The 26,940-nt window shown below is 37.0% G+C and overlaps 2 protein-coding genes across 2 annotated transcripts; both read left to right on the top strand.

Annotated features, from left to right (window-relative positions):
* The first annotated feature begins 2,109 nt into the window (after positions 1–2,109).
* On the top strand, positions 2,110–6,591 carry LOC145779962 (uncharacterized). Its single transcript, XM_082591657.1, has 4 exons — positions 2,110–2,209; positions 2,801–3,031; positions 4,134–4,266; positions 5,792–6,591. Exons 1-4 carry the CDS (start codon positions 2,176–2,178, stop codon positions 6,009–6,011), a joined length of 618 nt encoding a protein of 205 aa, XP_082447783.1. The 5' UTR covers positions 2,110–2,175; the 3' UTR covers positions 6,012–6,591.
* Positions 6,592–15,985: 9,394 nt separating this feature from the next.
* On the top strand, positions 15,986–23,631 carry LOC145780125 (uncharacterized). The gene is made up of 4 exons (XM_082591833.1): positions 15,986–16,101; positions 17,102–17,368; positions 20,181–20,295; positions 22,605–23,631. The coding sequence occupies exons 1-4, from the start codon at positions 16,035–16,037 to the stop codon at positions 22,813–22,815; spliced, it is 660 nt and encodes a 219-aa protein (XP_082447959.1). The 5' UTR covers positions 15,986–16,034; the 3' UTR covers positions 22,816–23,631.
* Positions 23,632–26,940: the final 3,309 nt, after the last annotated feature.

The raw sequence follows: 26,940 nt of genomic DNA, 5'->3' as shown, positions 1-26,940 counted from the left end.
TGCAGTGCACCTTTAAAATTTTACTGAAAGTCGATCTGTTAGTAGCAAAAATTGCTAGTAGGCCTATAAGTTGATAGTTTGAATATTAGTCAATAAATATGGTTTTGGTGTATATTTTGTGTAAATTTGTGTTACTTTTGTGCTGTGGTTACTATTCAAATAATGGTTTAAATTTTGACAGTTGCGCTGGAAATCCAAAAAGCGTCTGGCAACACTGATACAGAGAAGATATTTGTCATTCTTTGTGATGTCAAGTTAAGAGTTTTACTGTGATTTATGATTCAGTGATCACACTTTGGCAATTTGGACTCTCAAAACTATTATTTGTTCAATGGGATGTGAAGTAAATTTAGATTAAAGCTCAAAATCAAAATTACATCGGCCTTCAGTCAGGCCTCCAATTTGCACGTTACCAAGGCCTGTGTATAAAGTCACAAACTAAGGTCACGAAGTAAGTAACCTACTTGTGCGGACGCGTATGACAAGATAAATTCACGCCACCAAGAGACGAATTGCATGTATTCTACTGCGACGTGACAACAAGTTGAGTTACGTAGCACCAATTAAAGCAAACTAGAGGAAGGACACAAATCGTGATGTTGGGCTTGATGAAAGATAAGCTACTGGTGGACAAAAACAAAGGTCTTTGACGAGACATTATGACATAATATATAGACCTAATAGAGTCATCAACCAACAGAGTATTAAAAAAGATAAACAAAAGACAAGAGCGGAAAGACGCGGTTTCACAAGGAATAAACGATTCTTATACAAACTGCCATGTCAGCAAAATGTCGCTTTCTCTCGGCCCAGCTGCACTTCCGTGTTAACTGGAAGAGTGAAGTTAAGTTAAGATTTGAAATGAGAATGGTCTCTGAAAAGGTTGTGAAAAATTTAAGGAAGTATAGTATTTTATTTAGTTAGAACAGTAGTTTAAAATTTTTGCTTCATATGTTCAGTTCACTTTCAGTATGCTGAAATTAAAAAAAAAAAATTGTAATGGTTGATGTTATATTTTAGTGTGTGGAAATTCGGAAATTGCATTTCTCACTTGCATAGCTTAGTAGCCTATAATGTGCATGGCTGAAAAGTGCAATGTTAAAGAGTATTTTGAATCAAACTAAGCCCTCAAGATATTACGAGGCAGTAGTTTTAGTCACATTTTGCAGCCCTATACATAGCGTGAAGTCAGAATTCGAAGTTGTGGTAGTAGCATATTGCAGGTGTGTATCTCAGCAACTCTTATACAATTTAATTACGCAACTCGATTTATACTGTGAAATGTGAAGCTTAGTTTTGCCACAAAGGGTTCAAGCTGTTTAGTTACTGGTTTGGTTTTATAAAAAGATTCTTCTACTACTAATACTATTACAAAACCCTTTCTTAGATTCGGAGAAGTGCTAGTGTCCTGTCAAACAAACACAGTTTGCACATTCGTCCATTTTCACATTGATTCATCATTGTTAAACGTTGAAGTAACCTAATAAATACAAATTTTCTGACAAAGAACAGAATGCACTAGTTTAGACAAGGAAAGACGCCAACTAGCTCACAGCTTGATGTTAAACAGTTGCCGTGTAAACCTACAAAACAGATTTTGCATTTCGTTACAAAAAAGGTTTTCAATCGGAGGATAAATGTCACCTTTTGAGATAAAGCTCATCCGTCTTAATTCAAGCTTTTAGATTCTAACCTGGAAGGTTTTAATAAAGTAGAAACTACAAATTACATGATAAACACTTAAAATCTGATCTAAAAAAGCTGATGTGGGTATTTTTAAACAGTTGCAAGGATGAAACGAAAGTAAAAAGGTGGAGACCCAGACAGCCATTTTATCTGGTCCAGATCTGGTCAGATCCGCACCCGATCTGGCAAAGATCTGGACCAGATGAATTGGCTGTCTGGGGAATTTTTAAGTTATAGAACTTGCAAATAAGTTACCTGCAATTACAACCGTGGCTACAGCCTAGTGAAGCGAAAGGTCCGTGCAGAAATTCATTTGCCGTATACAAAACAATTTATTCACATTTGGTTATTATTTGCATGTAACGTGTTTACATAATATGAATCACTAATTTATTGATAAAATTCAACATAATATTCAAAAAAGAATAACCGAAGAGCTCAATGCAAGAACTTTGATTATAAAACGTCTTTGATTGTTCATCGTCAGCCATGAAATGTGCAAAACTGTTCATCATAGTCGTTGGTAGGTATCATTTCTTTATACGTGGACAAATAAAAGACTAAAAGTCAACAAATTAAAAATTCAGCAACTTCTGAAGATATGTGATCACAAGGTCCGCAAAAACAACGGTTCTCAATCATTTTGAACTCAAACTTAAAAATGGACGCTTCTTGCATGTGGATCTTTCAACTGCAGATGATGATTTGTTTTAAAGCAGCCAATTCTTTTCATCAATGTAGTCCAGTTGTTTCTTACGTCGGGCGATTGTCTCGTGAGATTATAACTTTTGGCAACGTGTCCAAGACGCAGAAGATAAAAATAATGCTCCTGGTATTCTTTCAGTGAGCTCCGGAGACACATTTCCCACGTGAGGTGGAAAAATAGACCCACATAGGACTCACATGGGTGGCCCACATAGGGTGGTAAAAGGTTGACCTTTTGCCCCAAGCTCACATAAAAAATGTTTAGTTTAGAAACATCTAAAGTACAAGGTTAAATTGGGTGTTATTGGTGTGACATTTGTTGCGGCAAATAAGCAAATATTGTATTGTTAAGATTAACATCAAATTCTGAAGTTATTTTACAGCAGATGTTTTTGAATTTTTCTTGCAGCATTGACGATCAATGGAAAAGGCAACGCACAAAAAGGTCCTGGACCAATAGAATATGACGATGAAATAGGATTAGTCAAAAGGTTTGGTCAATCGGAGGGGTCTGCAGGTGACAAAGTGAGCTCGCGCTGGAAGTTAAATGCAACTCGCTTTGACGGAAAGTTTATGTTGATTCTATATTTCAATGGTATTAAAGACTACAACGACGATGACGAAATTCTTCTCCCGGAAGGTAAGGTATTATTAACTGGTTCTTGTGATGTAAACGTGTCTGGTGTCAGTATTTATTTGTTCAAGCTGATGTATTTTAAAATGAGTTGAATGTGATTTTAATTTAAAGAAAATTGTATTGCGCACAGACGCACAGGCGTAACCTTTGCGATTATTAACTTTTTATCTACAGTATTATGCCTTGATCTATTAACGCAAAACTACGGTATATATAAAGTGCAAGAGAGTTGAGAACATAATTTGGGCTCAATACGAATAAAAAAAATTTGGATTCTCAAAGAAAGACACCTTTAAAACAATAGGCGTGTCTTCAAAAAAGAACGACTACAACTAAAGAAAGACGCCGACACCAGTCCCATTGGCTTGACGTTACATCAATCGTGTTCATAAGAGCGTCAAAATTTTCCGCTCAGCCATGCACCAATGGAGAATGCCCTCTCTCTCTTGTGAATGTGGTTCCGAGGAACAGATCGCAGACCACATTAACGATTGCACCATCTTCAAGCCACCTAATTGAGGAGAAGATGTGTGTGTCTTGAATAATGAAATCAAAGACTGGCTGTTCTCTAGTAGCCTTTCTGTGTAGTCCGGGAACATCGTGGTAAAAGGGTAGACCCTCGGCTTCAGCGGCGCATACGATCACGATGACGACAAAAGTAATAATCGCTTGAAAACGTGCAGAATTATCAAAAAAGAGGACATTTTTCTCAAAAATCAAGAATTGTTTTCAAAATGAATTGACTTGAGTGCAAAGGCACTACAAAAAGTATACATAGTTTTTCAAGTTTCTCGGACTCCTTAGAAAGACGTCTTCAACGTCTGCAGACGTGGAATCAATGTAAGAATGACGCATTTTGCAGTCTGGGAAAGCACACAAAACGGCAGAAGAACAAGTTGAATGCTTCTGCTTCTACTTTTTCATTCATTAGATGAATGTTGCCTTGTCACTTTTTAGGTGTCTTTCTACTGTATTTTTTATTGCAAAAATTTTTCACTCAAAAATAAGTCAATAGATAAACATGCTGCAAGAGATAAATTCATTTTTCAATAACTTTAGACTACTCAAAACCCACAACTTTGCATTTCTGTTATTGCCTTTTCAGAAAAAAATCAACAGGTCAAAAGCTTGTCAGCACTCCCAAAAGCCTGCACTCCTGCGATTGCTGCTGCGGGTTGTTTGAGCTTCATCGTTGTTGTTTGTGGAATTGCAATCGTAATTCTTTGCGTGCAGAAAAGGTAAAATTTAATCAAGACGTAAGTGCAAAATAATTAACAAAAGGCATTGTAACACTTCTGCAGAGCCATTTTCCGAGTTGTTCCTCTCGGAGAAGGGAGTACCGGTCTACAACGTCTAATAACGTTGCAAAAACGTTAAAGAAAATATTGTTAATTAGAAAGATGTAATTGTTAAAAGCATTTATTTGAGCTTTGAGCCACATAAACCACCTCAGTGGTCGCATAGTTTCCTCTTCGGCTCTAGTGCTAGTAGACCTAAGATCGATTCCAGGTCGGGTCAAACCGAAGACTTTAAAAACTGTACTGATTGTGTTCTTTCTTGCATAACTCAGTGAGAATAAGTCGGGTAATAATGTGATAACATCGGAAAACTGATATAAAATTAGAAATAAGCCCTGTTGCTAAATGACCTAAACAGTTGTAGAGCGTCAATAAATCAAACCATAACATTGTTATTATTGAGCCACACAATCAATTGCCAGATGCTCAGTGCATTGCTTTGATTCCGCATCGAGCCACATCAATGACTTAAAGAACAAACCCAATTGTGTTTATGCTTTCATAAAGCAGCGAGGGCAATCTTGGTAAAAATATTAGCACACTTGAAAGCATTGACATCATTGACATTGCATCTTATGACGAGGATGAATTAAGTACGTCATTATTGCTTCAAAGGCAACGTCATTATCGCTTCAAGGGCAAGGCAACATGCCACACCAAATAGCCAACTAACTGTTCTGTACGAAGTATATTGTAAATGCTTCATTTTCACCTAACCGCTTAAAAACAATTTTTAAGGACAGGATTGTATATATCAAAGACACAACGCTGATGATTGCTTTTCCTGTCGTATCTAGGCCTATGCTTGGTAGTTGGAGATTTATATCAAGTGGACTGGAAGGCAAGGAAGCCAATCTTTGTGTCGACTTTCAGGCGTGTCTAAAAGTGTTCTGCCAAAGACACAGCCACATGCTCTTGAGTGGTGTCGACTCGGAGCTATTTCGAACGTCATAGCAAGACTCTCACTACTCTACTATATAACCAACTCATGCTGATAAATAATTAATCTTAGATTATTGATGTATTATTATGCAATAAAGTTATAAGTTAACATAATAGTAAAATGACACAGCACGCAAAAAGATTATAGTCTACTTTAACAAAAGATAAGCAAATATAAACATATTACCTGTTACAAGTAAATGATAACGGAAAGCTGCAAAGTAAAAATAACGAAATAAAAAATACTTGCAATATAATCCTGGACTCGGTAAAATTGCTTAAGTCGTCGATATCATTGATTTGCGGCTTCCCTTTGTTTTCTTTTTAATCGGCATTACCAACCTTTTTTGAATTTTGCTCACCAGCAAATTAATGAAACAATCGCCTCAAGTTTTCAAAGTGGTCGGTATAAATTAGCTCTCATCGCGGCAAACTAAACAATTTCAAAAGTTAAATAAGTTAAAGCAGCTTATGGCATATTTAGTATCTGTCTGTTGTGTTAATTCCGCTTGTACTTTTGTAGGACAGCACAGCAATTGAATAACAAGCTGAAGGCATCACTTAGTGGCTACGACAACAACATTGAAGCTTCAGCTGGAGGGAGCCAACCTCCTTCCAGTGAGAATGAACAAAGTGCCTCCACCAGCAAAGATGCATCTTACAGTGTTGTATTGAAGAAGCAAGTTGTCGACAACATTCTCTATGAACCTTTAGAAACAACACAGCAAAGCAAAAACCAGTAGTTGCCTTTCTTCACAGTTTGTCAACATTTTGTAGCACCAGTAGGCCTAATTTTATTTTGCGAGCTGTGCGGCAGTAGAATCGTTTGACTGACTCAGCTCTGATCTGTTCAGGAGGTTCTCTGTTCAATAGTAACTAAAAGTGGATATCTGAATAATGGCGAAAACACATAATTTGACTTTTCACAATGTTCATATTTATCACCAGGTAGAGGCGTTGACACAAAATATAACTTGTCAAAGCAATTTGCAAAACCAACGACACACAACACAAATCATTAGCTGTCTTAAAACGAAGATGTCATTATAGTTCAAAGAGCAACATGCACTATTCATCCCTGGCAATGAAAATATGAAAAGATACTGTCGCCGAACAACTTTGTTTACTGCAGCCATCCAAAATTGCGAGGAGTGGCAAAGGCTACAATGCGAATTCGTGTGAATTCATAAGTTTTAAAAATTATGTTGTGTGTTTATTTTATGGAGCAATAGTCTGGTCTGTGGACTCGATTGGTTTCAATTCGAATCCTCGATTAAGTTCACGAAGTGTTTGCAATGCAAATAAAAAACAAGCAAAACCTTTCTCAAAAAACGTTTTTATTTTCACTCTAGACCAGTGGTTCCCAACCTGGGGTTCGCGGACCCCTTGGGGGTCCGTGAGAAAGCATTTGGGGGTCCGTGATTGCCTTGATGAATTTTGGAAAAAAGCTTTGTTCTATATGCACGGATGAAGCACCAGCTATGCTCGGGGACAAATCCGGATTTGCTGCTTTAGTAAAAAACAAAGCTCCTCGCGTGGTTGTTACTCATTGCTACTTGCACAGGTACGCCTTAGCAGCAAAAACTTTACCAGCAAGTCTCAAAGAAATTCTGACGAATTGCATGAAAGTCGTTAATTTCATCAAAAGCAGAGCTGTAAACCACCGTACTTTTAAAGCGCTCTGTCAAGAAGTAGGGTCAGATTACGAAGTACTTTTGTATCGTTCTGAGGTACGTTGGTTATCTAGAGGAGAAGTTTTAAAACGACTGCAGCAGCTAAAAAATGAGGTATCAACTCTTTTGAAAGCAAAAGGAAGTCGCCTCTCAAAATTGTTTGAGAGTAAAAGTTTTCTATACGGCATGGCCTACTTAGCCGATATGTTCGGTCATACAATGTTAATCGCGGCATTCAAGGACCAGGTGTGACAATAATAGATGCAGCTGAAAAACTGAAAGCGTTTTTAGCCAAGTTGCCGGTTTGGAAACGCAGGTTGGAAGCAGGTAATTATGCTAACTTTCCAATGTTAGAAGATCTTATCTTGATCGATGAAACTCAAAGAGAATGTATTCTTTTGATCTCTATGAGAGACAATTTTTGCGCATACTTGGAAACCCTGCAAATCTCATTTCGACGTTATTTTAATTTAGAACACCTGCCGAACGAAGTTAAAACATGGATATGAAATCCTTTTCTTTTTGACTTGAACAACATTAGCGATGACGATCTCAGTAAATATGACCTAACTAAGTTAATTGATTTGAGATCAAAAGAGTTATGACGCATTGAATTTCATTCAAAAACTGTGGAAGAATTTTGGTGCTCACAACTGCAAACCTACCCATTCTTGGCAAAGCAAGCGATTATTGTTTTGTTGCCATTTATAATCACTTACCTTTGCGAGGCAGGATCTTAGCTCTTGCTACAATAAAAACTAAACATCGAAATCGCCTGGACTTTGAAGATGACATGCGTGTTGCATTGTCAAAAACTCAACCATAGTTCAGTGGTTGAGTTCAAGAAAGGCAACAACAACCCTCTCATTAAATTTGCTTACGTTGAAAAAGTTTCGGCATAGCACTTTGGGTCACCTTAATATTCAAATCCTGCTGACATTTCTTGAACAATTCATTCATTTTCTTATTTAAGCAACTGTTTAATCTGATATTTGCCGCAGGAGTCATAGCGGCAATGCAATATGACACAGTACAATAGTTGAGAAGCATAATTAAATCAATAGTATGTTAATTGAGTTTCAGGCAAAATTTAGGTAGGGGTCCGCAGAATTAATAATTTGTCTTAAGGGGTCCGTGACAACAAAAAGGTTGGGAACCACTGCTCTAGACGTTACTGATAGTATTGATGCTAGAGTAATCCAAAATATATTTGTTGATTATCGAAAATTTATCTGTTATTGCCACTGGTGGATTTATAGAATATAGAAATAGAAGTAAAACATTGAACTTACAGTCCTTTCCTTAGAGTAGGCACTTCACATAAAATTTGTGATTAGACAAATGAATCATTGGACCAACCAGAAGTTACAGGAACAGAGTTTCAACCAATCAGAAAGTTACGAGTGAAACGGAGAAAAAACGCAAATATTTCTAATAGAAAGTAAAACCAGTGAATGTTCCGCCGTAGCCAGCGTGGTTTAGTGGGTTAAGACTAGGGTTCGATTCCTACCCTTGTCATAACACTTTGAGCTTCTGTAATTACCAAACAAGGTTCAAAGTAGGATCAAGTCTCTGGATAAATGCGAGAAGGGTGAAAATTGGACAGTGGTCACTTAAACATATGTTCTGATTGGTTGGTGGTGTCTTACAGGGAATTGTCGTGTTTGAGTAGCTACCGTTCCTTAGTGCGGTAGCAGAGAAACCAGAAAAACCAAACTTGTGGTGGCCTTTAATGGTGGATACTACACCTGCTAATAAGTCAAATACTGTGTCAAGCCTATATAAAGTAAATATGTTCCCACACTTAATTCCAAGTGTCTGGGATGAGACGATAAGGTTTTCATTATACAGTACTAAGCCTTTGGCGCCAGGAAGAGTAGAGTGAACAGTTTCTTTCTCTCCGCCGCTTTCCCTTCAGCAGTTATGCCTACTCAATTTATTACATCACTCTAGTTAGAGGTGAGCAATTAAAATTGTTTACGAGAAATCTGTTGCTAAAGCGTGTCTCCCAGTTGGTTTGTTTATAATTCTTAAACGCTTGCTTATGTTATACCAATATACCACTAATGTGTAAGCCTAGAAAATGTTTTGGAACAAAATAAAAATAATTTAAGATGTTTTGTCTTCCGTTACCAAACCTTTGCTTTTGTTCATTTGCTTCACAATAAAGAACAAGCTCCCAATCTAGGACTAACGGCTGCAAAGTAATTGTGCTAAAATGTTTCTTTGATTTGGTCGTGCAGTACATAAGTTAAAGATGATTGTTTTTATGGATTTCTTTTCACTAGTAGGTGAGAAAGCTGGCATTTTAGTGGAATAAAAACTTTGCTCAATGAATGAGTTGTCCCTATTCCGTAAACTATACCTGTATGCACGATTGCTTGTAAGTGGTGTGTCAACACAGAAAAAGCATAAAATGTCTGCTCAACAGCAAATCGTTCATACTAAAACTTCAAAAGCATAAATTTGAGAAAGAAGTGATTTTGCCGTATCATGAGTAGATATAACTGACAACAACGAGGCAGATTACGTAGCAGCTTAAAATGTTAAGGATCTTTACTCACATTATAGAACCGTAAAAAACACTCTGAAAACATTTGTCAATGTCAGTTGCAATTAATTTCAATAACATTTTTTTCGTTGAAAAATAATAAAAATAGCAAAGTATTATTAATAACCATAGACAGACAATCGATAACAACTTAATAACATTGAATTGCATAATTCAAAATTAATACAGAAATGAAATAGATACATAATTTCGAACGTTTTCGGCAAAACTTTCTGCCCTCTTCAGGAAAATATCTTAATTCATCTAAACAAAACAGTTATTCGTGAAATGTTAATAATAAATGACTGAAATTCAATAAAACTGCACTGACCTGCGTACAAGCAACAACTGACGAACAAACACAAAAGGTGGTAGCAATCTGTCTTAATTATGCGGGAGTGTGGTCATGAGACGAGATAGTGAGCGGACAACATAACATAAAATAAACGTAAGCTAATACAAATTCAACAAAAAAGATGCCCCTCCAGCGAATAATTGTTTGTTGAGCCTGGGGTTGTGCTGCTTTATTTGGAGTGCCTCATGAATTTTAGTTTCAAACTCCGATTGACAGTTGCGAATTATTTTGAATGAATCTAATGTAAATTTGATGTTGGAACAAATACTGCAGTCATAAATGTGGTCTTTGATTGCACTGTGCTTATTGATGTCTGTTAAATTTAGGTGTTCCGTTGCTCTTGTTACCAAGTGTCTTGTGGACATACCTATGTATGTCATGTTCGTGTCGCACGAACAAGTGAATTTGTAGACAATGTTGGAACGAAGAGACTGCGATTGTCTGTCTATGGTTTTTAAAAAGTACCTCTCTACCAAAGCTATACTATTATTAATAAGGTTGTTTGAGACTGTGTGAAGCGTCCTCACGGGCAAAGCACGGTGTCTATCTCTGTCAATTCTTGCAACAATCGGCTGCGGAGAAATATATTCTGTGAGACTATTGGCGTAAGAGAATGTGTCATTTTTAAAGCTATACCCTTACGCACTCTTCCAAATGTGTATGTACAATTGTACATGCATCTTGTCCAAACTGCGTCATGGAGGCTACGTTTTCAAAGGTGGAGTTGGTGTACGCTTATTCAGCTGCTTGATGTATAAGTTTAGTTGGTTGGTTTTTGAATCTTTATCATCAGACTGACAAAACCTTGATTGGTTATTCCTGGTAGTTTCGCATACTTGTAAAGGTTCTTGACGCAGGACCGTTTACCGAGATTGACAGAGTGAAATTTCCAATTGTTGAAGTTTTGTTGAAAGGAAATTATTCCATCCATTAGGTGCTGCTGAATGGAGAGTAGTCCTTAAAGTGCGTTGCTCAAGCGCACACCTCGAGAGTCGAACTAGCGCCACTTTGTCTAGTTTGACAAAATTGTGTGGTAGTTGCAGATAGATTATCAAAAAAAAAATAGGTGAAATTTTTCGTAAGGAATGCTTACTAAAGATGCGTAATTGTTTGGTTGATGTGGATGTTTTTAGCTTGGATTGGAAAAATTCCTGAGAGTTTGATCGTGATAATTTCGCAAACTTGTAGAAACTTGAACCACTAATGCAGGCCCGGTTACCAATATTAATAAAAAAAAATTCGCTTGTTGTTGATTGAAGTGTTGTCTGTAAATTACTTTATTCAATAGGTGCCACTGAAACGAAAGTTGCCCTAAAAATCCCTTGCTTGAGTGCGTACCCCAAGGGTCAAACCAGCGTTGCTTCCTCTTGCGTTTTCGTAGTCCACGAAGTCTGATGCCTGAACTGAGCTATCCTGATGAGCTTTAGGCTTGTCTGTCACATGCAAGGATTAGAACTAGTGTTAACCCATATTTTGATTGTATAATATTGCAGGTCAAAAGTTGTAGCCTAACAATTCTGAGGAAGAAGGCAAGTCTGTAACAATCGTATTGCAACAGTACAAACATCTAAGTTCCAATGATATTTAGATACTTTATTGGTTTCAACAATTATGAGTTGTATCAATGTGTTTTTCATCATAGTTGGTAAGCTGTAAATTTATTCCTAGCTTATTCGTTTAATCTGGTATGTAATTGTTTGTTTACGTGATTTGGTTGAAATCTGCAAGTAATTTGCTTCAACAACATGACATTATGCAATAATTGATTGAGTTTCGCTTTTAGCAGCATGATCGTTGCTTACTTCACAGTGTAGATTCTAACGATCTGTTTTAGCCAGATGCTGCGAGTTTGTTGTGGCAATATCGAATATTGCCATTCGATATTGCCACAACGAACTCGCAGCATCTGGCTAAAACAGATCGTTAGAAACTACACTGTGAAGTAAACATGACATTACTTTTACATATAATTATAGAAACTCTTTTGGTACTGGTGTGAAATGAAGTATTATTACCATGTTACATAAAAAAAAAATGAAATATCTTCTGACAGGTGTCAAACCCACAACAATGCTTGATACGAACGACTCGGTTACATGTCTCGTAATGCAAAGAAATTTATTTTCACACGAAAAGAATTAACTAATTTGATGTAGTTAATTCTTTTTGTCATTATCGGTTAAAGTACAGACTTCATACTTTTTGTCATTTTAACCAATATTTTTCGTATTGTTGATGTGTTTCTGGTTAGGCTTATGATGGTACATTTCTATACCATACTCTTTCGTGCCATTTTCCTTTTATTTCGCCTTTGATTGTTAGTTTTTCCATCAATTTTTTGACGTAGCTGGAGTAAAACGTTTTTCATTCCTTCGCACTTTCATCATTTGATTTTATGGTGTTTGCTTTCAGATTAACTGAAGATGATCTAGCTTCTAGCTGATCGAAATCGATTTTTAGCCATATTATGATTGAACTGACGCGTGTGGAAATAAATTTCTTTGCATTACCATGTTACATTTGACATTATAAAAACAAAAAACAAAAACAATAAGCTAATTTTCGGTTAGTCATACAGCCCTATTCAAGCCTATAACAGGGATCTCTGAAGGGATCTTCTAGATCCCTGGCTTATAAGAACAATATTTTTAAAAAGAAATACTAAAGAATAATACACTATCACAACATAAATATGGACAAATCTAAACATTTGAGGAACTTGCTTAACTAGCTCACACAAACTGATTGATAACTAAAAATTACGCAGCACAACGGGTCAAGTATTTTAGAGGTAAAATTATCCACACACAAGTTGTGGATTGAATTTGCCGGTTCCAATATTGATGTGGATGAGCAGTCATCATCATAATAATAGGACGGAGAAAGAAAATCGGACATAAAAGAAATACATCTTCAGGCAAAAGCCCGTTTCGATGTGGCCCAGGAGATCAATGTCTTACTATTTCAATACCCCATTACTACCTTAACCTCAAATACAACACTAACTCAGAAATCATCGCTGTTTAAACCGTCCCAAATGGCTAAAGTCCTAGAGCGGGGAAACCCAAATTAACTTTGCGAGTTTTTTGTTTCAGCGTGATGTCATTGTGTACAACATGCGTTTTAGCAATAAAAAAATCCAAATTTTGTTGCCCTCGTCTCGCTAAGGCCGCTTTTGTTTGATACCTGTTTGCGAGGTCTCGTTGCGCATCAAGCTGTGATTCTGTTCACTGTGATGTCACAAGGTACATATAGTTGTGGCCAAAAGTTTAAGACCAGACTTGATTTATGACGATTTTTGCATTACTTCAAAATACTGCATCAGATATAAGATGATGCATAAAGATGATGCAACTGAAACAATATATGATGCAGTATTTTGAAGTAATGCAAAAATCGTCATAAATCAAGTCTGGCCTTAAACTTTTGGCCACAACTATATGTACCTTGTGACGTCACAGCGAACAGAATCACAGCTTGATGCGCGCGAGACCTCGCAAACAGGTATCAAACAAAAGCGGCCTTAGCGAGACGAGGGCAACGAAATTTGGATTTTTTTTTGCTAAAACGCATGTTGTACACAATGACATCACGCTGAAACAAAAAACTCGCAAAAAGTGAATTTGGGTTTCCCCGTCCTTTAACTCTAATTGGACTCGCAATATTTGTTTCATGTATAGCGATGTATTCATTTCTAATTTGGGGAGACCGGAGATAGTTCGGACGCGGGGATACCTCGGATAAGGCATTTAACGTCACAGTAGAGCAGTGATTTTCAAACTGTGTGCCGCGGCACACTAGTGTGCCGCCACAGACTCTCAAGTGTGCCGCAAATCTTTTTGAAATTTTGGAAAAGAACTGTATAAATATTTAAAATAAACTATTCAGACAAGCATGCGACTTAAAAGCGCTTTAACTCCTTCAATAAATGATAAATAACCACACGTGACGATGAAACCAATTATGGCATTGCCGATACAACAGGGTAATTGCCACGTCAATATTGGGCTGCTATGTTAGCTATTGCTAAGTAACATTACTTCCCACCATTTGGAAGCAATGAATCAAGCAATTTTTCTGCAGAAGAAGAACAGCTCATTGATTTACGAAACGACCCATTTTTTCAAACGCTGTTTCCACAAAAAAACTTGGATATGTTTTGGCTGTCTGCTTCCAAATTCTATTTCATGATCCGTGCAAAAGCAATCAAAATTATATTGTCATTTGCATCTTCATGGCTATGTGAACATGGCTTTTCTGTATTGACTGAAATTAAAAGCTGTAAACGAGAGAGACTGCTTAGAATTGACGATGGAATTCGGGTATATGTTTGTCAACAATGCAACCTCGTTTCAGTCGAAGCTTATATTGGTATAAACAAGCACATCCATCGCATTGACACGTGAAAATAGTTTTTTTTAAAGCAATTTTTCTTCTTTTGTAAGTGTGCCGCGTGCGTTTTATATTTTTTCTAATGTGCCACAAGCTGAAAAAGTTTGAGAACCACTGCAGTAGAGTATTGTTAAATCACGTTTACCAAAGCTTTGTGGCTCCATTACAAATCAGGATAAAATTTGCAAGTATGTCTGGTTTTCTTAGAAAGTTGAGGCCGAAAAAGTAATTGTATCAGTGATATCAAGATTTCAAAATTGTACGTGTAAGGTCATAATTCCGTTGCAGTTAACCAAAACAAACTTTTTATTCATTGAGGTTGTAGATAGAAAGCAATACTCAGATATGCAAGTGATGATTTTGACCAGCAGTTAATCAGGTAGCCATATTTTCTTCATTTACCTGTAGTCACGTGGTCGGGGATACTTCGGACACAATGGCCGAAGTATCCCCGTGGAAAAAATCAAACTTAAACAAAATCTTTTTTTCAGATCTTTTGAATAATTTATTGGATTTTAAAGACATAATGGTTCGGACATATAAAAGAAAAACAAATATTCTGTATTAACTGTCAAATCAACTCAAAACGTCTGCATAAAATTTCTGTCCGAGATGACCCCAGGCATGTCCGAAATTACTCTGGTACCGGGGTGACTTCGGACATTTGAGGACCGTAGAAATTATGCTTTTTATAAGCATTTCCGGTTTTCTGAAACAAACGATACTCCTACCCTTTTTTGGCAAAGCTTTAAGGTTTACAACAAAATAACATTCACGAACTTGCTGTGTAATTTAAAAAAAGTATGGGCTGTTTTCAAAAAATCGTCCGAGCTATCCCCGGTCTCCCGTAGTAATGGGGTATTGAAATGGTAAGACATTGATCTCCTGGGCCTTTGCTCTCCTGGGCCACATCGAAACGGGCTTTTGCCTGAGGATGTATTTCTTTTATGTCCGATTTTCATTCTCCGTCCTATTATCTTAACCTCAAATACAACAGTAACTCAGAAATCATCGCTGTTTAAACCGTCCTAAATGGCTAAAGTCCTTTAACTCTAATTGGACTCGCAATATTTGTTTCATGTATAGCGATGTATTCATTTCTAATTTGATGTAGCGCTGCATACAGTTTTGTGTAGCTACATAGCGTTAAAAAGCAAACAATTTCAAAGCAAATTACCGCCCTAAATCTATTCCTTCAGTTCAGGGTGATCACTTAAAGATTAGTTGCCAGTTTTTTGCGGTTTTAATATGACCAGTCAAGACATTGAAACATTGTTTCCTTATGACTTGTTACAGTTTACTGAATTTATTGTCGCTCTACAACAGCTTATAGCGACTGGTCACATTTTTAATTTTATATCATATCTAGAATATCATCACATTATTACCCGATTTATTCTCACTGCGTTATGCAGGAAAGAACACAGTCGGTACCGTTTTTAGAGTCTTTGGTATGACCCGACCTGGAATCGATCTCAGACCTACCTGCACTAGAGCCGAAGGCGATTACCAGTCTACCACTGAGCTGGTACTTCAACCACTACGTTCTCGAACTGATATTTAAGCAAAAAAAAAGTCATTTTGGTTGATTGTATTAATCAATATTTGAATTGAAGTGTTTTTGTACATAGTTTGGACAATCCATGGAATATGCAAGTCGCAAATATGCTCCGGTACAGTGAAATTGAACACCACGGCTGGGGTTATAACCTTCAACCCAATTAAGCATGGGAATGAAAAAGAAATCAAGAATTGTACCTGGTCATTTTACACACCTTGTTTTGGAAGAAATTTTATGTTGCGTTTAAATTTGACTAACTTTCGTCGTTATCACGGCAATGATCATCTGCGCCTTCCAGATGGTAAGATGTATTGCAATAAATATAATCTATGGATCGATAAAATATGAATTAAATTATCACATTGGGATGTGGCAGAATCGAAGAAAAAAAAACTTGATTACATTTTCAGTAGAACAATGATGTTTTTTTAGTGAACTGGTTGACCTGTGAACAATTCATACATAAAACTGTTCACAAAATAAATATCTTGCTTTTTGTGTAAATTCAAAGATTTGATTAACAGATTTTAATCGTTTAGTACGAATAACACGAATACGTGTCGTGATACGTGCCACATGCTCCTTCAATTGACAATGTTTGACACTTAAAGACACGTCGTTGATTGCGGAATGGCACTCCTTCGACTATAGATCGTGATTTCTCTCATGTATGAACAGTAGGCCTACGTTGGTCTAGATTAGAGGAAAATTCCTACGGTCCTTCTTAGGAATAAGGCCTGCTGAACTAAACTGTTTCAATTGCAGTGATGTAGTTAAGTCTTGTCCAGTCTTTAATGTCGTAAGTTCAAGTTCTTTCTCCCTATATCGTTTCCCATTTTTTCCCCTTCAGGTGTATAGAATCAAGTCTATGCAGGCCCGGATTTAGGGGGGGGGCAGAGGGGGCAGTTGCCCCGGGCCTCCCGACTTTTGAAGGGCCCCCCTATGTAGAAAAAAATGTGATTTTGTGTTATTTTTTTCCTTTTGGCCTTTAAAGTTTCTGCAAAATGCTGTGCAGTACTGGACTGATGCTACTGTAGACGTAGAGATGATTTTTCGCGCCGTAGGCTTAAAAAAATTTTTTGCACGGGCCCCCCCGATCTAAAAGTGCCCCGGGCCCCCCATCAGCTAAATCCGGCCCTGAGTCTATGCATAGGCTATATCAAAAATATTTTGGTTTTCGTGCTATGATCGTTTACAAAATGTCTGTGTTGTTATTCATTTTGATTAGCACATTCTCATTTGTTGGACAAATCTGTTGGCAATTGCAAAAAGAGAAAATGTTACCAACATTTTGCTTGCAGGTAATCGTTTGCCAAATTCAAGAGAAAACCCTATGTACTTCAAATTTGCTCCAAAAAATTGGGATCAATGTGTGAATGAGTTGCATAGCTCATACTATCCAGCAACATCTATGAAAACTATCACAAAAGAACCGATAGAAATATCAATTTCATTCGTTACAAGTTATTCATACACATCGTTTATCCTTTCCTACGTATTTGTATTTTGTCGGCAACAAAATCCTATCAAAGATGACACAAACAAGCAGTTGAGTGATTCCACCACAGGTGAGAAATCGTTACTTTCCTTTTATAATCAAAATTCAAAAGGATACATTTTTCATTGATTTCATCATAATGCTTTTATTGTGATACATTATCACAACGCCGACAATGCTACTTCTGTCATCACCATAGAAGTTAATCAGGTGTAGAAAGTCTTCGATTTCCTTTCTTTCTCATATGCGTTCTCGTTTGATAGTGTTGGCATAAATTGATGCATTGTATGATGTCGGTATATATGTAGCCTATCAACATTAAAATTTTTACTTCTGAAGTTGATATTGACTGTTTTGCTTATTCGCATTGTCAAAGCTTTGATAATAATTAATAGAGACCCGGTCACTGAGGCTAAATTTATTTTTGTAGTGGAAGTTTTGTTACTTTCAAATTATTTCATTCATTTATTGCAACTGAATGACAAAATGCAGTTGGAATGAATTGCTCAGCTGCACAGACCAGGAGTAGAACTTTAGTTGCTTGATCTTGTCGCTTTTTTATTTCAGAAGTTAACAGTTTGAAACATCTGCTTTGTTATTGAAGTATCGTTTAAAAATTAAAGTAACGTGTGTTCTTCTGGTGACTATAGGCTACTAGGCAGTGACGATCGGTGAGGGAAAGCAAGGAAAGCAGTGCTTACCTGAGCGCAAACTATGCAAAATATAATGACTGAATTCTAGGTTTAACTTATTATTGTTTTTATCAAGTCTATTTTAACTTGAAAAATACTGTGTTCGTGACTAGAATTACTCGTAACGCTTGTGAGTAGTCTAAGTCCTCACCAAACCGCATGTCTTGCCTATAAATGCCAATTAACGCAAACGCTTTTGTCAGAAACCATCACTGAGGCTCCAGGGAAATCAACTTTCAAAATTGCTTTCCCTACGTTGAAAAACGTCAAAAAACGCCTTCGTTTTATCCAATCCTCACTCGTTTTGCAAAACGACACCATCTGCTTAGCCAATCAGATGTGTTATGGTTAAAGTTGCTTTCCCAGTGACGTCATGCGTATCTCATAGCGGCTGCTTTTGGTTTCAGACGAAAGGAATACAGCCTCTACTCATGAGTGATTTGCGCGCTTGTAACTATAGACTACTGAGTAGGGTGAAAAGAAAGCTGGTTCTCTTACCAAAAAAAACATAGATTCTACAATAAAACATGCAACTCCAAAGGGTACATTAACCAACCAGTACTGAAACAGCACAAGTGTTTTTAAAATTCTTTTGGGTCAATAGACTGACATCACAAGTTCAGAGCAAATTTACTTGTGTTCTTCAAGAATGGACTAGCTTAATTTATAGGCTAATTATTTGCTCTTTACTAGTGCACCAGTCCAATGCATGTCTTAAATGCTTACAGATGACATTGACAATAAGTTTTTGTGCTCAGTCTAAAAAAGCAGCCAACATTCTAGACTAGTCCTAGTTTGATTGATTGATTGAATCTTTATCCTCGGACTGGGAAAGTCCGAAGATTTTGTTTTGGAAATGGTCTCAGAGCGCACCAATCAATCAATCAATCATTTTATTTTTCGTCATTAACGCGTCCGGGACGAAAAAAATACTAACTACAAAAATCGATATAAACCTACCAGCACGTTAACGAACGGGAAAAGGTGGCAAAACCTTGAAAGGTTTAAAACGTGCCTGAATGAAAAGTTATGTAGTAGGCTACATATCAGTAGTTAGCACGGCCACAAAACCCAAAAAACAAATAGCAAAGAATAAAACAAAAACAGAGAGAAGCACACATGTAGTAATGAATGACAGCCTAATGAAAAGTGTTGTGGATTGAATTTGCCAGTTCCAATATTGATGTGGATGAGCAGTCATAATAATACTAATAGGATGGAGAAAGAAAACCGGACATAAAAGAAACCCATCCTCAGGCCAAAGCCCGTTTCAATGTGGCCCAGGAGAGCAGGTGTTGAGCTCTTTCTATGGTTAGACTGCACATCACACAGTAGCCTAAGACGATTGAGGTTTGATATCCAGTTTAAGTTATTGTTTCTTGTCCTGGTGGGTGATGGAATGGATGAGCTGGTAGATGATGATGTCCTGATCGTGTTGATGAAGCTCTCATCCCCTTTTGCGACGTGTCGTGTTGATTATGGAGTGTTGCGTTTGCTGTTAATATCTACAAACATAAAAGTACAGCACAAGCAATCGATATTATTGTTAGGTAAGCCTAGTCTTTTGTAAATAATTTCGGATTTCCACTATAATCTTCACAAGAATGCAAGAAAGCCTTTCTACGTTGTCTTTCTATTCAATCTATTGCGTGTCCGTTTTGTTTAAATGTTGTTTTAGTTTGTGAATAAAAAGTGACTTTGTATCAGTCTTTCTAATTGAAGAAGGAAATTCGTTCCATGTTTTCGCACCTGTGAATTCTATTGAATGTTGAGTAAGAATTGGAAGTGGAAAGTGGAAGTGTTTTTGGAAGTGTTTGGAAATTGGAAGTGTTTTTCTAAATTTTCTGGGGGAGGTCCCCCAGACCCCCCGCTGGAAGTGTTGCCTTTGGGCTTCGCCCAACGGTTACGCCCTTCCTGCCTACTACCTTGCTGCAGCATATTTCCAAGTTGCTTTCCCAATGGTTTAAGCCACCGAACGTCACTGCTACTAGGTTACCTCTTGATTTTAAAGATGATACCTAGCTTTTATTTCAGACGTTTCGTCAGTCAGCACGACTGACTTTATCAAGGGAGCTAAAACACGTAAACACAACCCGTTCAGCAACCTGTGTTTAGGTATATACAGATACAGTACTATATCAAGATATATACGTTTTTATAAATCTTTTTTATTTAACCTTTTGTTTCAAGGAGAAGATTTATCAAGTCTCAAAGCCAACAATCCCTCTGCAGTTGCTGCTGCGGGCTGTTTAGCTTTCATCGTTTTTGTTTGTGGAATTGTAATTGCCGTTCTCTTGCAAAAAGGGTAAGAAAACTTTATTAAGACACTAATCAAATATTTGAGCAACAACGTTCTATCTCTGGTATTGCCACTTCAAAAATAAGAGAAAACGTTAAAAAATAATCGTTTGGTGAATCGTTGATAAAAATCAGGTTATTTATACACGGGTCGTTAGATCACTGTGGTATACCTTGTCGTCCGCACTTTTCTACACTTACCCCTCACAGGTTGCAACGATCATCCGAACTCAACACAATGACTGAGCTCACGGAATTTGTATATACCCCTAATATTCCATGACCCCGTCCTGTCCCTTTAATCATTGTTTCAAGAAAGAAAAAGAATCAACACAACAGTTTAGTGTTGCCCAGCACTGATGACGAAGAGGAATTATCAACTGGCTTGATATATCGGAGAAAATTTTAGCTTCCCGAAAGTAAGCCTAGGGTTATTGAGAATCATTTTCAAGTACCTTAAGTGCTAATCAACAGCAACAGTCACCGGTTCATTTTGCTCCCATTGTGATAACATGCAGTATTACAGTAAGAATTGCAGATATGCTACACAACAGACAATTAGGTGCAAAAGACCATGCAGTCTAAGTCAGCTCCTAGTTTGTCTTTAGGCGTCTTGCTGAGACACGGCCACGTGTTCTGGAGACGACAACATCTTAAGTGTCGTGCACACTCTCTCATCACTTCGATAAATCGGTATCACAGCCAACAAGTTAGCATTCTACAAAATCCAAACGCGATCTTTCAGGAGAAAAACAGCAAACATACGTCAGCAATTGATTGAGCCACAATGAAGAGTCTACAGAAGCTAGGACTTAATTAGCTCTTTGTATACAAAGTTGCCAACACAAATGTAAAGAAAACATTCTTCTTCTTTCAAACATAATTTGCTTGGGTACCGTAAAATGGGGATACTTTGAAACCGGGGTAAACTTTGAACAGTTCCCCAAAATTAGTTGACCGGGTAATAGTTTTGTTAATAACCCCCTAATATAGCGGAATTTCGGATTAAAAGTCACTTTTTCGTAGTCCATGGTAAAATTACTTTCGATTAAGTCTGAAAATTTGGTTCGAGACTTAATTTACTTCACGCTCCAGTGCACAATTTCATGAAAGAGAGCTTCTAGCAAAACGGCATGGTGAAGTGTTCCAACTTCTATCTGGTTCTCAGCCGCTTGATGGTATTTCAGCTCAGTTTTTTAACCAGATGTTGGAAATATCGTCAAGATCTTAGATCTAAACTATTTTTTTTTGTATTATTTTCAGTTTTTACGAAAATCAAGGTTTTCTGGCGAGCTAAGCTTTTATTTTACTGATGGGGTTACTTTGAACGGTATTTTTGAACAAGAAAAATGGCTGTGGAACCGGGTAAAAGCATTCGCAATGAAGATGTACGTGATCCAGAAGTAAGTGTTCCAAGCAATAAGAAAAAATGTGTGCCAAGAGATGAAGCTTCTATTGCAAGTGAGGAAAGAAACGAAGATGATGAAGTGATAATGAGTGATGCAAGTCCATCCAACTGCGATGAAAATGATCTGGAAGTTGGAGCAAGTTTCTGATGAACAAAATAACAAATAATTTCCTAGCAACAATCGGAAAACTTCACTCTGCCAATCTCGGTATCCGGCCCTGCGTCTAGATCCTCAACAGATATGCAAAACTACCAGGAATAACCTTCAAGGCTTTGTCAGTCCGAGGATAAAGATTCAAAAACCAACCATCCAATCCATCCATACTAAGGAATTGCAAAAACGTAGAATGGAATTGGCCAACGTTCAGAGATGAAATCGATTATGAATGGAAAGACGTTTTGAAACGTAACTTTGAGGCTATTCCTGTTAACAATCGTGGCCTGTTCCGATTTCCTGACCTTGAAAAAGAATGGAGACAATAAACCTTGAACACTATTTGGAGGAATCCTTCCCCTTGTCTCAAATACCCCCCCAGGTAGGCTTAAATGTCATAAACTGACTGTTGTGCGTACATATTCGTTGACTTGTGTGTTTAAAATACAATTTTCTGTTCAAAGCAGTGTGATACGCAAAACAATATTGAACACAGAAAGGAATTTAGTGCCCGTTCAAAGTAACCCCAAAATCTCGTGAAACTGTTAACACCCCATAATTTCAAAAAAAGGTAACTTGTGCAAATTTTTTTTAACATTCTTTGCACATGTCAATAGGGGTATACGTAGCCCCTAATATATTGCAAAATCAGGACGGTTGGTTCAGAGTTTAAAATTTTACGGTATAAAAAAGACGAAAGTCGTTCAAAGTATCCCCAGATTACGAAATTTTCAACCAATAATTTATTTTTTAGAAAAGCGAACAATTCAAATGCTCAAGAAATACGCCCCTCTCATCACCATGGCAACAACACAAGGGATGATGGGACGGATGTACAACCTCCTCCTGATGACGTCACATATGCCTTCGCGGAGGAAGAGCAAACATCCACCAATCCTGATGCAACTTATCATGTTATTAAAGACAAACAAGTCGTCGACAACATTCTGTACGGACCGATGTGAACAATTTGGGACCAAAGCTATAGAAAATCTAACACAACTGTTTGTCAGAGTTTATGATTACAAAAATATATTTGTGTGGTTTGACCATTTGAACAATTTCACTGAAACTTGAGTGCAATGAAGCTCAAACAAAGCCGTTTTCGATGCAATTTTATTGCATTATATTCCTACTGCTTATTCGTCACTTGTCATCAAAGCTGTCGATTTATTTTATAACCCTGATAGTAGATGGAGCGAGTTATCAGTAGTTTCAGCATCACTTCATTTTAACAATTGCATTTTTTCTCATCTCTCACGACATTGCAAAACATTTTCATGGAAGATAAAGCGATCAGTATCTTCCACACGCTTCGGCAGTTGTGGGTCTCTCATGTTGATAAACTTGTTTGGGACTTTTTGTCAGAATATGTGCTCTACCGAGGGGTCATGTAGTGGTCCAAGAGCGGATATAGCTTACTGCCGGTCTGAAATTTTCTTGAGTTGATTACGGAGTACAGTTTCTGTTTTGTTGGTTTGTTGTTATGAGCACTATCAAGAGAAATATCAAAAAACACTGAAAAAAAAATCACAGAAGTCTTGTTCTCAATTTTTTTTTTTAAACAAAGTGTGTGGATTGCATACAACTGGATTTATGTTTTGAACTGCAAACATATGAGGCACCTACGCTCCAAGTGTTTGAGAGGCTTAATAACGGCCCTGGTCTCATGGCATGGATGAATTGTTTATTTTCTATCACAAAAAGGTGTCTTATGGTAACGTTGTGGGAACGTTAAACTACGACAACGTGTTGAAAGAATGTTTTCCTATTTTGTTCATTGCACTCCTTTGAATTGTATAAACTGATGTTGATGTTCTTTGTTTCACTCTTGAGGTTGTTGTGGTGAAATCATTCAACAACTGGGCTGCGTTAGCATCAAGCTCTGTGAGATTAGTATTTCCATCTCAAGGTTTGTAGATAGGACCACGATGGCCACCTAAAGATACGGCCTGATTTGTCACATTTTGCAGAAATTTCCAGGTTTTTCTAACTTTGTGCGAACGTTTAAATAAATTTCTCTAAAAATTAGATTTTTACGCTTTCTTTATTCTTTTCCCCAGATGACACAATAGGTTTTAACATCCTCACATGTTGAAAAACAAAGAAAATTTGTTTTTGTAGATTTTAGTCAGACTGTTAATTTTCAATAACAGTCTGATTTTGCGTTTTTCTACTTACTTTTTCTCATTTGCTCCTGCTTCCCCAAGGCAACAAAAAAGTTTTTTGTCATTAGGAAACCGCAAAAAGTAAAAACATCTCAAAAAATGTCAGTCAAACACTTACACTAGCTGTAATCAAAATCTGCAAAATGTGACAAATCAGGCCGCATCTCCAGGTGGCCATGATAGGACAATGCAGTTACTGTATAGCAAGTGATACTGTTTAAACAAATATATTTTGCTTTTGTCTTAGTTTTATTTTGTAACATATTTCATTACTTTCGTGTAATGGAGTCGGATGCGCTTCTGTATAGATGTGCTGACACTGTCTGTCGTGCATGGCGCTGGAAGCAACGTATGGTGAGTTGGATGTGTAAACACACATTATTGTTAACATTACTATTTATAATCATTTTTTGTGAAAGAACACCTCTTCTCTACACACGAAAAAAACATCAAAATCAACAGTTTTTTTATAGAAGTTAGTTGTGAGTCATGTGACCTCACAAAACTTAAAGTTGCATCGAAGTGCTATCAATTCTGGCCATATAATGTTCCAGAAAATGACTTGTCAAAGAAGCTCTCGTTGCAGACAAATTTTAAAAACAACCGTGAAGGAGGAGGCAGAAGAAATACGAGCAAGCTACAAATTATAATCGCAAATCCAGTGGTTCATTTTTGGTCCTATGTTGAAGTTTTAAAAAAATTAGGCGCGATTTACCTGTAGCTCTAAATTCAGTAAACTTTGCAAACCATTCCTGAACGACTTTCCTCTGTCAATTTAATTCTTTCTTAAAATTTAACTTATTTTCAAGTTTGAGCCAAGTTTAAGCTTAAAGTGTTGGATTAAGTTTGTTGCAATATGTTCAAAGAATATTTCTGTGCAAAAATATGGAGCTTTGCAATAGAACCGGCTTTGTTGTCTCTTGCAAAGATATATTAATAATAATTTAGTTTAGTCCAGTTGGGTGCAAAATAGCGTCAATAAAAAGTCTCCATAATTAGCGATTTTCAGCCAACTGTCGCAGTTCTTCCTGGCTGTGCTCTGTGACAGATCGAACTCTTTGCATTTCCATGTAAAACTTCAAACTCAGGTTCCTTGAAATAAGCATAATGCTTATTCCCCACTAGTGGCGCTAATTATTGGTATTTAGTTTTCCCAACACTTTCCAAAATCATGGTAAACATTCAAAAATTTATTTTAAACTGGTGAGCTATCTGAAAGGCATTAGATGAATGTTCTAAGAAATAAAAGAATTCAACCGTTATCGTCTACATAAGAAAAAAAATATTTTTACTCTTAACATGTATTTTTGTTTTTTCTGTGTAAGATTGGGGCAGAAGGTCTACCTTTTACTACCCCATTTGGGTCTACTTTTTATCACTTGTGGGCGACATATTGGATTATCTTTTACCACCTCATGTAAGCGATGGGTTTCTAAAACCATAGTATCCAGCTCGTCTTCTGTCTCTACGTCCAGGACACTTTGGAAAATCTTGTAGTCTTATGATCCGTTCAGTTTATTTATTTTTTCTGCTGGCAAATAAACAAAAATATACATAACACAATAAACAAAAGTTATTCGCACAGCAAGGATGGCAGCGAAAGACAAAAAGGTCACCAAAGATTCGGTCGAAGTAAGCGTAAGGAACAACTGAACTACATTGATGAGATCAATCGGCTGCTTTAAAATAAATTATCATTTGCAGTTAGAACAGAAAAACTACACATAGCAGGATGTCGGTATGAATCAAATTTGGTTAAATTTTGCATTAAATAAGCTTTTTTGAATATTTGTATGGGCGGTTGCAAGGCTACGTTGATTGCTCTGAAGGGGTCGCAGTGCAAAAAATATTGAAAACCTCTGATCAAGTAGTTTGTGCTTCTTTAGAGGGATTGCTCTAAGATAGGCTATATACTCAAGAAAACCTTCACTAGACACAAGTAGGCCTACCTGAGGCTGAGCTTTGAGCTCCATTATAATCTTACAAATCAACCTCCACTATTACCAAACTTAGATTCGAAGAGTACTTTTTGATTTCCTTCACTCTTTTTCATAATACTTTCGTATAGTAGTTTCACACGTAAAGCTCGAAATCTTCAAGCCAATTCAAGTGTTTCCGCATTGGCGAACTGGGTTGTTGAACCCTTTCCATAACACGGCATTACACACCAGCAGTTCTGACACACCTCCCCACGACGTCATATGATATTTTGATACTTGAAACTCCCATGCAAAATACAAGTTAAAGCAATCCGTCAAGTACCCGCGCCTTTGCATCATTGTAACTTTACATCACTCTGGTTTTCTCTGGCTATAAATATGATTTCGTTTTAAACGGAAGAGGAAGTGACATTTTGCTAAAAAGGTGAAATGACGAGATTCCACACGAGTATGACGTCAAAGCCTCATGCGAAACTTTACGTCATCTCGTTGCAGCTTACAATTTTAAACGGACTTCCTGGTGACGTCAACAAAGTCTACAGACATTTTCATTAAAGAAAAAAATATGACATCGTTTTAAACGGAAGCAAAAATAACATTTTGCTGAAAAGGTGAAATGACGAGATTCCACACGGGCCTCATGCGTCATGTGACGTCATCTCGTTGCAGCTTACAATTTTAAACGAACTTCCTGGTGACATCAACAAAGTCTACATAAGTTTGTTGTTTTAAGTTTGTGCTCAAAACAACTTTTTCAAGTTTGATCGCTTAGTTCAGACTTAGTGCAGCTTTAAAACAGAGTTTTTTCACCACTCAGTAGTTTTATGTAGTCAGATGTTGCAATACGATGTCTAAGACTAGATATAGAAAAACTAAAAAATGCTTGTAAATGCAGATACGCAAATTTAGATTTTAAAAGTGTAAAGTATCACTCAATATCTTTGAATCTAGGGGTTCACCACCGATCTCCGACTAGCGAAAC

Source organism: Aplidium turbinatum, chromosome 11 (genome assembly GCF_918807975.1).
Source record: "Aplidium turbinatum chromosome 11, kaAplTurb1.1, whole genome shotgun sequence".
Lineage (NCBI taxonomy): Eukaryota > Metazoa > Chordata > Ascidiacea > Aplousobranchia > Polyclinidae > Aplidium > Aplidium turbinatum.
This window is presented reverse-complemented; position numbering and strand designations above follow the sequence as displayed.

Bases quoted from the DNA above. Each gene is read 5' to 3' on its own strand.
- LOC145779962 (XM_082591657.1), top strand. From the start codon at position 2,176: ATGAAATGTGCAAAACTGTTCATCATAGTCGTTG. The intron at 2,210-2,800 runs GTAGGTATCATT...TTTTTCTTGCAG, and splicing joins ACTGTTCATCATAGTCGTTG to CATTGACGATCAATGGAAAA. The intron at 4,267-5,791 runs GTAAAATTTAAT...GTACTTTTGTAG, and splicing joins ATTCTTTGCGTGCAGAAAAG to GACAGCACAGCAATTGAATA.
- LOC145780125 (XM_082591833.1), top strand. From the start codon at position 16,035: ATGTTGCGTTTAAATTTGACTAACTTTCGTCGTTATCACGGCAATGAT. The intron at 16,102-17,101 runs GTAAGATGTATT...TTTTGCTTGCAG, and splicing joins TCATCTGCGCCTTCCAGATG to GTAATCGTTTGCCAAATTCA. The intron at 17,369-20,180 runs GTGAGAAATCGT...TTTTGTTTCAAG, and splicing joins GTTGAGTGATTCCACCACAG to GAGAAGATTTATCAAGTCTC.